Source organism: Mercenaria mercenaria, chromosome 2 (assembly GCF_021730395.1).
Source record: "Mercenaria mercenaria strain notata chromosome 2, MADL_Memer_1, whole genome shotgun sequence".
Lineage (NCBI taxonomy): Eukaryota > Metazoa > Mollusca > Bivalvia > Venerida > Veneridae > Mercenaria > Mercenaria mercenaria.
This window is the reverse complement of record NC_069362.1, coordinates 34511199-34524343: the sequence shown is the minus strand read 5'-3', so window position 1 is coordinate 34524343 and position 13145 is coordinate 34511199. Positions and strand designations below refer to the sequence as shown.

At 35.0% G+C, this 13145-nt stretch overlaps 1 protein-coding gene across 5 annotated transcripts in view; it reads left to right on the top strand.

Moving 5' to 3' along the window:
- Positions 1 to 13145, top strand: part of LOC123563687 (prominin-1-A-like) — an 85049-nt gene that overhangs the window by 3990 nt on the left and 67914 nt on the right. For all 5 annotated transcript variants that reach the window (XM_045356637.2, XM_045356636.2, XM_045356633.2 and 2 more), the window contains exon 2: positions 13069 to 13136. In XM_045356637.2, the coding sequence (XP_045212572.2) occupies positions 13069 to 13136 (68 nt within the window). The remainder of the gene's footprint in view (positions 1 to 13068; positions 13137 to 13145) is intronic.

Below are 13145 nucleotides of genomic sequence, written 5' to 3'. Positions count from 1 at the left end.
ATATGTCAAGGAGGTCCTGAACCCAATGTTTGAATAATCATTTTTATATGATGTCTGGTAAATTCCCTCCACGTGGGAACGTGGGCCTCCTCACAGTTTCTTAGAATTCATTGCATTTCCTGCTAATCATTTCAAATGTTATCATAATACTTAAGATAAAAGTACATGACAGTGTGTATTATCATTCAGTTGACCTGAAAAATTCTTTAAAATGTTATTTAGATACAGTAAAATCATTTAATTTCATGGGCATGAAATTTCGTGGTTTTGGCCAAAATGGCAATTTCATAGGAATATGAATTTGTGGATTTCAACTTTTGAATATAAAATGAATGGGAATTTTATTTGTTTGGTGGGATTAAATTTCGCAAATTGAATCAACCATGAAATCTACGAAAATTAGTCCCCCACGAATACTAATGATTTCCCAGTATTGATTCATTTATTTAACACAAAATGTATGACAGATTTCTTTTTCGAGTACAAACATGTTTTAACAAACTAACACCATTTTTAGCTCATCTGATTTTTTGAAAAAAAATGATGAGTTATTGTCATCGCTTGAGCGGTTGTCGGCGTCGGCGTCTGCGTCGGCGTTGCTTGGTTAAGTTTTATGTTAAGGTCAGCTTTTCTCCTAAACTATCAAAGCTATTGCTTTGAAACTTGGAATACTTGTTCACCATCATAAGCTGACCCTGTATAGCAAGAAACATAACTCCATCTTGCATTTTGCAAGATTTATGGCCCCTTTTGTACTTAGAAAATATCAGATTTCTTGGTTAAGTTTTATGTTTAGGGCAACTTTTCTCCTAAACTATCAAAGCTATTGCTTTGAAACTTGGAATACTTGTTCACCATCATAAGCAGACCCTGTACATCAAGAAACATAACTCCATCTTGCTTTTTGCAAGAATTATTGCCCCTTTAAATTTGGACTTAGAAAATCAGTTTTCTTGGTTAAATTTTATGTTTAGGTCACTTTTTATCCTAAACTATCAAAGCTATTGCTTTAAAACTTGCAACAGTTTTTCACCATCATAAGTGGACCCTGTACAGCAAGAAACATAACTCCATCCTGCTTTTTGCAAGAATGATGGCCCCTTTTGGACTTAGAAAATATCAGATTTCTTGGTTAAGTTTTATGTTTAGGTCATCTTTTTCTCTTAAACCATCAAAGCTATTGCTTTAAAACTTGCAACTGTTGTTCACCATCATAAGCTGACCCTGTAAAGCAAGCAACATAACTCCATCCTGCTTTTTGCAATAATTATTGCCCCTTTTGGACTTAGAAAAATCATTTTCTTGGTTGAATATTATGTTTTAGTCAACTTTTCTCATAAACTATCAAAGCTATTGCTTTAAAACTTGCAACAGTTTTTCACCATCATATGTACATCAAGAAACATAACTCTATCCTGCTTTTTGCAAGAATGATGGCCCTTTTTAGACTTAGAAAATCATGGGTAGGACAATATTTCTATTATACAAAAAATATCAGATGAGCGTCAGCACCTGCAAGGCGGTGCTCTTGTCTTTAGTTACATGTAATGTAATATTCCAAGAAAATAAATTGTGATAATTCATATCTTATAATACTGGAATGTGCAAATTGATAATCATATTGTGGTTTATTAAGGGGCATGTTTATCTATGTGCAAACTTCAGTACATGAAGTGTTTGATATTACAGGTGCTCGATTGATACGGTGACCAGGAAGCTATAAACTGAAGTTTAAGTCTGTTTAATATCTCTTTTATATAAATTTTATACAAGAGCCTAACCAGGTATAATATAAGTGTAATCAGCCTGGGAGGCAGAGAAGCATTAAATATAAAAATTCGAAATCAAAAAACCAAGTGTCATGGCCATGTAAAACATATCTACAAATTCATTTCAATATTTAGGACTGTTTAGGCCTAACTATACTAAAGGAACCAGCGTGAGAGCCATCTGGTCTAGTCGCGTAATGGCTGCCAGGTATTTGAACACTAATTTTTCACTTGGCATGGCAACAGAGGTCTAAATTGAAGCTAGTTTCTGTTTAAATTTCATTGTGGATGTATTTTTGACATTTTTGGTAGGAAAAATGGGAGAGCAGGTTGTATTTGGTGAAGTCAAGCTCAATTTTAGTAATTGAGTAGTACTTCCAGGTCACAGCAGTGTGATTTTGATGTCAGTTTACAGTAAGCAAATGTGACCAGAGAAATCTCTCTTAGAAGATAATGACCCCTACTTTTCTCTTCATTTTATATCAGTTTTATCATAACTCTTTAAAATGAGGTAAGGATTTGTTCTCTGAAATTGGTCTAGCTATGTTTGGTAGCTCTTTGAAAAAGGTCAGTTTTATATAGAATATATAGGGAAAACTATTTATGCTATTGGGACCTATAAGAAAATGTGGGCAAAAATTGAGATTTGTCCAGATATTGATATAAATGAACTAGTTTGGTCAGATTTTGGTAAAAAATGAGCCTTTTATTGAAATTTTGCTGCAAAAATTGATAAAAACCCAAAAAATCACATTTTCACTGTGTTAGGTGTATTTTTTTTAAAAAAATGCACATTTACACTCTAAATTTTGCCCATATATACCTTTCAGAGAGGACATTAATTTTGGTATATTTCAAAGTGTTAATGTGTAATTTGCTTGCAAATTATGGTAAAAATGTATGAAATAGGGCAAAAACCAGCTCTGGCTAAAAGAACTGGTTAAAAATTATGTCCCGACATTAATTTTGAAGGAAAATTGGCACAGGGACCCACATTACTGAAAATGCCATAAAACCTGGAAAACTGATTTAATAAAGCTGAAACTTGGTATTTTTCATGCAGATGTGTTACTGGTACTATACAAATAAAATTGAGACTATTATAGAAAAACAGTTTTTCTTATAGGCCAAACTATACTAAAGGAACCAGCGTGGGAGCCATCTGGTCTAGTCGCGTAATGGCTGCCAGGTATTTGAACACTAATTTTTCACTTGGCATGGCAACAGAGGTCTAAATTGAAGCTAGTTTCTGTTTAAATTTCATTGTGGATGTATTTTTGACATTTTGGTAGGAAAAATGGGAGAGCAGGTTGTATTTGGTGAAGTCAAGCTCAATTATAGTATGAGTAGTACTTCCAGGTCACAAGAGAGCAGGTTGTATTTGGTGAAGTCAAGCTCAATTTTAGTATGAGTAGTACTTCCAGGTCACAGCAGTGTGATTTTGATGTCAGTTTACAGTAAGCAAATGTGACCAGAGAAATCTCTCTTAGAAGATACATGACCCCTACTTTTCTCTTCATTTTATATCAGTTTTATCATAACTCTTTAAAATGAGGTAAGGATTTGTTCTCTGAAATTGGTCTAGCTATGTTTGGTAGCTCTTTGAAAAAGGTCAGTTTTATATAGAATATATAGGGAAAACTATTTACGCTATTGTGACCTTTCAGATTTAAGAGGAAGTAATTCCGTTTTGATGTATTTTGATAGAGCTTTTCAAAATTAAATAAAGTAAGGAGAAAATTTATGGGAAGTTAAACTCTGATAGACATTGAGAGTTCATTCAAGTATTTATTTGGTATGAAGTAGGGAGGAATTAAAGAGACCGGCAATTGTAAATTGTTTTCATTGTGGCAAAGTAGAAAAAAAAAAATGAAATATGTTTTCATGTTAAAGGGACATAATTCATATGAAAAAGAAATTGTGGTTCCCTATGACTTCAATAATCAGTCATTGAAGCCCAATGAAGTATATGACTTTAGAGTCTTAGATCTTTGTGTTACATATAGACAGTCTGGTTGTTCAACATGCCAAAGTACAGCTGCAAAACATGCAAAGCTGTCTTTTCTGAGAAGAACCAGTACTGGCCTCTAAGTAAGTTGGGAGACAACCAGAAGCATCTCAGAAATTTCCAGTGTTTAGAACTTGATTCAGACCCTGGACTGCTTGATTGACAGTCAAGTGTTTAACCAAAGCTCATCAGTTTCCGAGTAACCTATCTTATCAGAAATACTTGATACTTTAAGTACATTTTTGTGCAGCACAGATTACATGAAAAGGTTGAGAGTACACATTCAATGCAGAAAATCATGACTACATAGTATAAATAGTCATCTGAATAGTCATCTGTAATAAATAGTCTGATTAATGAATCACATAATTATCATTATGTTAATGTGTACAGTTTTGAACTTCAGATCTAGATTTACAATGGTTTTATAAATGTTTCTGTTCATTGTGTTTCAACTGATGAAAAAACCCATGTTTTGAATGCAGACACTCCTTCCATGCACAAGTATGAAATCTCATCCTATCAGTTACATATTTGGTACAGCGTAATTACATCCTTATTTGTTGGTGGTTGGTAAGTTATAAGTTGTATTTATTATTGATGGAGAAAGATTAAAATGAAATGGTTAAGGATTATCAGTAACATAAATAAATATATATATATATATATATATAATTTGTATGTTGTAATATAATACAGGTGTGGTCATTTTGTATCACAGGTAATATAATACAATTGTTTATCTATGACCTCAATATTATTGTTCTCTCCATTGTCATATAAACAATTGTCTCATCAATATACATGATGTGTGAAAGTTGTCCAACTTTATTGTCATGAAATCGGGCATAAATAGATATCCAGTCATCTATATGAGAAGTCATTAAAATAAAGTATCATCCCGAAATAGCTGTTGTAAATACCTTCTAATTTTGCTCTGACGACTTTTGGAGGTTCAGTGACAAACTATGAAAGTAGGTGGAGAGTCATGGACTGGGTACAGTCATGTAAATAATATCAAATCAAACATAACTCTCATTAAAAGAGTAGAAATATATAAAGATTTCTGTCTCTTTTGTTACAACATTTTATGACATTTTTAACTTTTCATATACTGTATTTTCCTGGTGATTTATAGAACAGTAAGACCAATCTGATCCAAAAAAGCAAGACTAGTTTTAAAAATGCATGTAGCTATACTATGATAAGCAATGGGAGGTAATAATAGTTTTATAAGTTTTAATTTCAAATGAATTCCGGCTAAATGTAGTTGAAATTTAACTCTTCAATAAAATAATACAATAGTTCTTTAATAATAGTTCTAATATTCATATCATTTCATGGGCTAAAGTATGTTTATCCAATTTAATTTGATAAAATAACTCTTTATCTTGGTTGGGTAACTAATAGAGAAAAAATATATTTTTTTATAAATCTAAGCACTCTGTTATCAGATGATAAGAGTTTCAAACAAATAGGGCAATACCAGAATTTTAGAAAACACAAAACTTCAAAGGAAAATGCCGCAGTCATGCAATAACAATACTTGACCAAAATCTGACTGATTGTCTTTACAGATGGTCAGTGTCATGTAAGCAATGCATGAAAACACTGTTCGCTTCATAAACAGAAAAACACAATCACCGAGTAACATCAAACTATTGGCATCTGATGAAAAGTAAAGTCTTTCTGTCATCTACTATAAAATTTTTGATGCATAAATACTTCTTAGTGAAAAAAAGTTGATTTCTGACATCAGTTTCTTCAGTGACATGCCCAGTCCTCTGTCACTGATGCCAGTTTCAATAAAACATGTCGGTTTGCTAATCTGATTGAAGAATTAGAGACAGAATGGCTATAAATCTATGCCATGTTTCTTCAGGCTTAAAAAAAATTCTTTGTTTCCATTAATATGCTAAAAAAAAATAGGGTAGAATAGTATAGTATAGTATTATAGAATAGTAGAGGTATTGGACTCGCCCATGCGTCCGCTTCCGCATCCCGATTTGGTTAAGTTTTTGTATGTAAGCTGGTATCTCAGCAACCACTTGTGGGAATGGATTGAAACTTCACACACTTATTCACTGTGATAAACTGACTTACACTGCACATGTTCCATAACTCTATTTTGCTTTTTTACAAAATTATGCCCCTTTTTTTACTTAGAAATTTTTGGTTAAGGTTTTGTATGTAAGCTGGTATCTCGGTATCCACTAATGGGAAAGGATTGAAACTTCACACACTAGTTCACTGTCATGATATGACTTGCAGTGCAAAGGGTCAATAACTCAACTACGCATTTTACAAAATTATGCCCCTTATTCAACTTAGGAGTTTTGGGTTAAATTTTTATATGTAAGCTGGTATCTCAGTACCCACTAATGGAAATGGATTGAAACTTCACACGCTTGTCCGCTGTCTTGAGCTGATAAGCACTATGCAGGTACCATAACCCTTTTTTACTTTTTTACTAAATTATGCCCCTTTTTCGACTTTGGTATTCATTCAAGCGACAAGGCTGTTGAATAGTCGAGCGTTGCTGTCCTCCAACAGCTCTTGTTTTTATTAAGGGAGACTTTTTGGAAATTATTTTTGTGTCATGAAATTAATTCAAGAAGTTGATTTCTAACATCAATGACCATGTTAAAAGCATAAGAAGTGCAGTTTTGAACACAAAGTTGAAAAAATTATTCTCCAAGGCCATAAAGACATTTAGGGTTGGGCCAAAAATTTAGGGTAGGTCGGGATACTGGAAACAAACAATTTTTTTTTATGCCTTATAGATAATATATTTTTAGCCCACCATCATCAGATGGTGGGCTATTCAAATCACTCTGCGTCCGTGGTCCGTCGTCCTTCTGTCCGTCCGTTAACAATTTCTCGTTATCGCATCTCCTCAGAAACTACCTGGGGGATTTTGACCAAACTTTGTCAGAATGATGTATTGGTACCCTAGTTGTGTCCCCCTGAAAATCAGACTGGTTCAACAATTTTTTAGTAAGTTATGGCCCTTTGTTTATTTCTATAATTTACATAGATTTATATAGGGAAAAACTTTGAAAATCTTCTTGTCCAAAACCACAGAGCCTAGGGCTTTGATATTTGGTATGAAGCATCATCTAGTGGTCCTCTACCAAGATGATTCAAAATATTTCCTTGGGGTCTAATATGGCCCCGCCCCGGGGGTCACATGGTTTATATAGACTTATATAGGGAAAAACCTCTTGTTCAAAACCACAGGGCCTAGGGCTTTGATATTTTGTATATGACATCATCTAGTGGTCTTCTACTAAGATTGTTCAAATTATCCCCCTAGGGTCAAATATGGCTTCGCCCCGGGGGTCACATGGTTTACATAGACTTACATAGGGAAAAACGTTGAAAATTTTCTTGTCCAAACCACAAAGCCTAGGGCTTTGGCATTTGTAATGTAGCCTCATCTAGTGGTTCTCTACCAAGTTTGTTCAAATTATCCCCCTAGAGTCAAATATGGCCCCGCCCTGGGGGGTCACATGGTTCATATAGACTTATATAGGGAAAAGATTTTAAAATCTTCTTGTCAATAACCTACAACATTCAAATTTGGACCACATGTATGGTTTTGAGTGGCAAGATGAACCTTGACATGAGTTGACCTTGATTTTGACCTAGTGACCTACTTTCACATTTCTGTAGCTACAGCCTTCAAATTTGGACCTCTTGCATAGTTTTGTGCACTGAAAAAAACTTTGACCATGACTTTGACCTAGTGACCTACTTTCACATTTTTGAAGGTACAGGCTTCAAATTTGGACCACATGCATAGTTTCGTGTTCCGAATTGGAATTTGACCTTGATTTTGACCTACTGACCTACTTTCACATTTCTCAAGCTACAGCCTTCAAATTTGGACCACATGCATAGTTTTGTGTACCGAAACAAACTTTGACCTTTACATTGACCTAGTGACCTACTTTCACATTTTTGAAGGTGCAGGCTTCAAATTTGGAACACATGCATAGTTCTGTGTTCCGAAATAAAATTTGACCTTGATTTTGACCTAGTGACCTACTTTCACATTTTTTGAGCTACAGCCTTCAAATTTGGACCACATGCATAGTTTTGTGTACCGAAATGAACTTTGACCTTAAGATTGACCTAGTGACCTACTTTCACATTTCTGTAGCTACAGGCTTCAAATTTAGACCACATGCATAGGATTGTGTACCGAAACAAACTTTGACCTTGACATTGACCTAGTGACCTACTTTCACATTTTTGAAGGTACAGGCTTTAAATTTGGACCACATGCATAAATTTGTGTTCTGAAGTGTAATTTGACCTTGATTTTGACATAGTGACCTACTTTCACATTTCGTCCTTGAAATTGATCTAGCGACCTACTTTCACATTTCTCAAGCTACAGCTTTCGAATTTGGACCACATGCAAAGTGTTGTGTACGGAAATGAAATTTGACCTTGAGCTAGTCAGTAAGTCTTGAAATTTGGAACACTCAAAAATGGCACATTGGTGGGCGCCAAGATCACTCTGTGATCTCTTGTGTTGATTAAACAGTCAAAATGCATTTACTTCTTAGTTGATAAGAAATGTGTCAGTGGTTTGTTTGTTCATTGATAAGTAACAAACAGAAGTGAAATATTTTCTTTTGTTCATAGTAGTTTGTCTACAGGTTCTCAAGAATGAAACAAGATAATGAAATAAACCACGCCATAAGAAAACCAACATAGTGCGTTTGCAATCAGCATGGATCCAGACCAGCCTGTGCATCCGCCCAGTCTGGTCAGGGTCAATGCTGTTCCCTTTCAGAGCACATTGCAATTAGAGAAACCGTTAGCTGATAGCATGGATCCTATCCAGACTGCTTGGATGTGCAGGCTGGTCTGGATCCATGCTGGTTGCAAATGTACTATGTTGGTTTTCTCATGGTGCAGCCCATATATTTATGTAAGAAAATCTAGAGGTTGCTGGTTTGATTCCCTGTACAAAAGGTGCTGTGAGTGACAGTCTTCTTTTTAAGTTGTTAGAGATGTTTTTTTATGTCATATATATCTAAACCATATTGAGAAAATCAAATTTCTGTCTTGAATTGTTTTTATAACACAATATTAAATTGGAAGAGACGCAAAAACAAAACAATCGTGAGATGACCTTCTTCAGGAAATTATGTTTAGATAAAATGTTACTTGGTACAGAAAGTGTCTTTGTTAGGTTGACAGACAACAAACTGGCTGTCTGTATGGCGACAGATATGCACTTTAAAAGGACATGCATGCATGACAGTTCTGTTTGTAGTGTCCTATTCCGGGACAGATATTCTCTGTTTCAGTTGAAATTTTTACATTTTTGTCATTACTACACAAAAGTGCAAAACTTGAATAGTATCCACATATTGTGACCTTGCTTAAAGAGAATTCCTATAGTTTTTTTTCCTTTCATAGAATTTTTTTAAATTCACATATATGATAGGAAAATTTGTGCTGAAAACAATGAACAAATAAAAACAAAAGGTCACCAGGCTTGTTTTTGTGAAAAATTGTTTTGAACACACCCACTGTTGCTGAAACTGCCAGCGATTTTTCAACATTTTCATAATTTTCTGCTTTTTTATAAATACCAACCAACATATACATCCAGGCAGCACAATACGGTTTTTTCTTTTTACAGATTTTATTATATACTTATTTGATATCATAGTCATAGTTGTAATATTCTATTCTTACAATAATGGGTACAAATGAAAAAAAAATATTGTTTCATATTTACTTTTATGAACTTTTTTCAATGAAAAATACCCATAGTGAAGAATATTTTTTTTTAATTTTGAAAAAACTCTTTCATAGATTTTTTTCTTTTTCTTCTTGTGTATAGATAATTGTATTGTGAGCATAAAAATGGCTAAAAATGTATGAGTCACCAGGCTAAATTTTATGTTAAGACAGCTAGAATACAACACCTGTTCGGACGGAAATGGCGCGAACCTGGCCAAATTGATTACATGTATGTCTGCTAAAAGTTAAAAAAAAGTTTTAAAAATTCTTAATTCTTTCTATAATTGAATACTAAATAATCTGAAAGGTGATATTGTCTTATCAGTACTAAGTCAATTATCTTACGTTATATGAATAACACTGTCTTTGTACTAAAATGCGATGTGAAAACACAACCACAAAAATAGCAAGATACCTGTCAGGCATGATACTTGTCAATACAACATAAACCAGTATCAACATTTGATTACTGATATAACTTATCAAAAATGTTATTTCATTCAAAATTCCTCATATTTAAGATTGTCTGTAACATGTTTCAACAAATGTTGACTTCAGTTCAGTTTTCCATAGAAAGTGTTGGCTGCGCAGAAAGATGCGCATAAAAAACTATAGGAATTCCCTTTAAGGTATCATACCATTCAAAATGTTTTTCATGTTTTTAACCATTTTAGACAAATTTCTTCCTTTTAAGATTTATACAAGTACAATTTTTTAACACGAATTGAAATATTGTAACTATAAAATTCATTATGTTTATATTTATGTCTCCCCCAGGAGACATTGTTTTTGCCCTGTCCGTCCGTACGTCACACTTCATTTCCGAGCAATAACTGGAGAACCATTTGACCTAGAACCTTTAAACTTCATAGGGTTGTAGGGCTGCTGGAGTAGACGACCCCTATTGTTTTTGGGGTCACTTCATCAAAGGTCAAGGTCACAGGGGCCTGAACATTGAAAACCATTTCCGATCAATAACTAGAGAACCACATGACCCAGAATGTTGAAACTTCATAGGATGATTGGTCATGCAAAGTAGATGACCCCTATCGATTTTGGGGTCACTCCATTAAAGGTCAAGGTCACAGGGGCCCGAACATTGAAAACCATTTCCGGTCAGTAACTTGAGAACCACTTGACCCAGAATGATGAAACTTCATAGGATGATTGGTCATGCAGAGTAGATGACCCCTAACGATTTTAGGGTCACTCTGTTAAAGGTCAAGGCCACAGGGGCCTAAACATGGAAAACCATTTCCAATCAATAACTTGAGAACCTCTCGACCCAGAATGTTGAAACTTCATAGGATGATTGGTCATGAAGAGTAGATGACCCCTATTGATTTTGGGGGTCACTCCGTCAAAGGTCAAGGTCACAGGGGCCTGAACATTGAAAACCATTTCCGATCAATAACTAGAGAACCACTTGACCCAGAATGTTGAAACTTCATAGGATGATTGGTCATGCAAAGTAGATGACCCCTATTGATTTTGGGGTCACTCCATTAAAGGTCAAGGTCACAGGGGCCTGAACATTGAAAATTATTTCCGGTCAGTAACTTGAGAACCACTTGACCCAGAATGTTGAAACTTAATAGGTTGATTGGTCATGCAGAGTAGATGACCCCTAACGATTTTGGGTTCACTCTGTGAAAGGTCAAGGTCACAGGGGCCCAAACATTGAAAACCATTTCCGGTCAGTAACTTGAGAACCACTTGACCCAGAATGATGAAACTTCATAGGATGATTGTTCATGCAGAGTAGATGACCCCTAACGATTTTAGGGTCACTCTGTTAAAGGTCAAGGCCACAAGGGCCTGAACATGGAAAACCATTTCCAGTCAATAACTTGAGAACCTCTCGACCCAGAATGTTGAAACTTCATAGGATGATTGTTCATGCAAAGTAAATGACCCCTATTGTATTTTGGGTCACTCCGTTAAAGGTCAAGGTCACAGGGGCCTGAACATTGATAACCAGTTCCGATCAATAACTTGAGAACCACTTGACCCAGAATGTTGAAACTTCATAGGATGATTGAACATGCAGAGTAGATGACCCCTATTGATTTTGGGGTCAGTCTATTAAAGGTCAAGGTCACAGTGGCCTGTTCATGTAAAATCATTTTTTGGAAATAACTTGAGAACCACTTGACCTACAATGTTGAAACTTCATAGGATGATTGGACATGCAGAGTAGATGACCCCTATTTATTTTGAGGTCACTTGATCAAAGGTCAAGGTCACAGGAGCCTGAACAGTGACTTGAGAACCACTAGGCCAAGAGTGTTGAAATTTAGCGGGATGACTGGACATGCAAAGTAGATGATCCCTATTGCAGCCAACCATCAGTGTCTCTTTGACTTTCGCTCCTGACCCCTATTGACTTCTTGCCTATAGGAATTTGCATTGGGGGAGACATGCGCTTTTTTACAAAAGCATTTTCTAGTTCTCTATTGATTATGTAAAGTTTGGAAAGTTGTTAAAGGATTGCTTAGATATTTTTAGCTCGACTATTCATAGAATAGTGAGCTATTGCACTCGCCCATGCGTCGGCGTCCGCGTCCGCGTCCCGATTTTGGTTAAGGTTTTGTATGTAAGCTGGTATCTCAGTAACCACTTGTGGGAATGGATTGAAACTTCACACACTTATTCACTGTGACAAACTGACTTACATTGCACAGGTTCCATAACTCTATTTTGCTTTTTTACAAAATTATGCCCCTTTTTCGACTTAGAAATTTTTGCTTAAGGTTTTGTATGTAAGCTGGTAACTCAGTAACTACTTGTGGGAATGGATTGAAACTTCACACACTTATTCACTATGATGAACTGATCTACATTGCACAGGTTCCATAACTCTATTTTGCTTTTTTACAAAATTATGCCCCTTTTTCGACTTAGAAATTTTTGGTTAAGGTTTTGTATGTAAGCTGGTATCTCAGTACTTTAGTCTTACTAATGGGAATGGATTGAAACTTCACATACTTGTTCACTATCATGATCTGACATGCACTAAGCAAGTCCCATAACTCTACTCTCTTTTTTTTCAAAATTATGCCCCTTTTTCGACTTAGCAGTTTTTGGTTAAATTTTTGTATGTAATCTGATATTTCAGTATCCACTAATTGGAATGGATTGAAACTTCACACACTTGTTCACTGTCATGATCTAACATGCACTGTGAAGGTCCCATAACTCTACTTGGCATTTTTACAAAATTATGCCCCTTTGACTTAGCAGTTTTTTGTTAAGTTTTTGTATGTAAGCTGGTATCTCAGTATCCACAAATTGGAAAGGATTGAAACTTCACACACTTGTTCACTGTCATGATATGACATGCAGTACAGAGGTTCAATACCTCTACTTTGCATTTTACAAAATTATGCCCCTTTTTCAACTTTTGTATTCATTCAATTGACAAGGCTGTTGAATAGTCGAGCGTTGCTGTCCTCCGACAGCTCTTGTTTTATGTATTATTCAGATATTTACAGTAAACATGCAAACATATATGTATTTCAGATATACATACAGTGATAGAAATCACACAGAAAAACGATTATAGCCAGTTACAATCTAAATGGCAAGATGTAAGTATT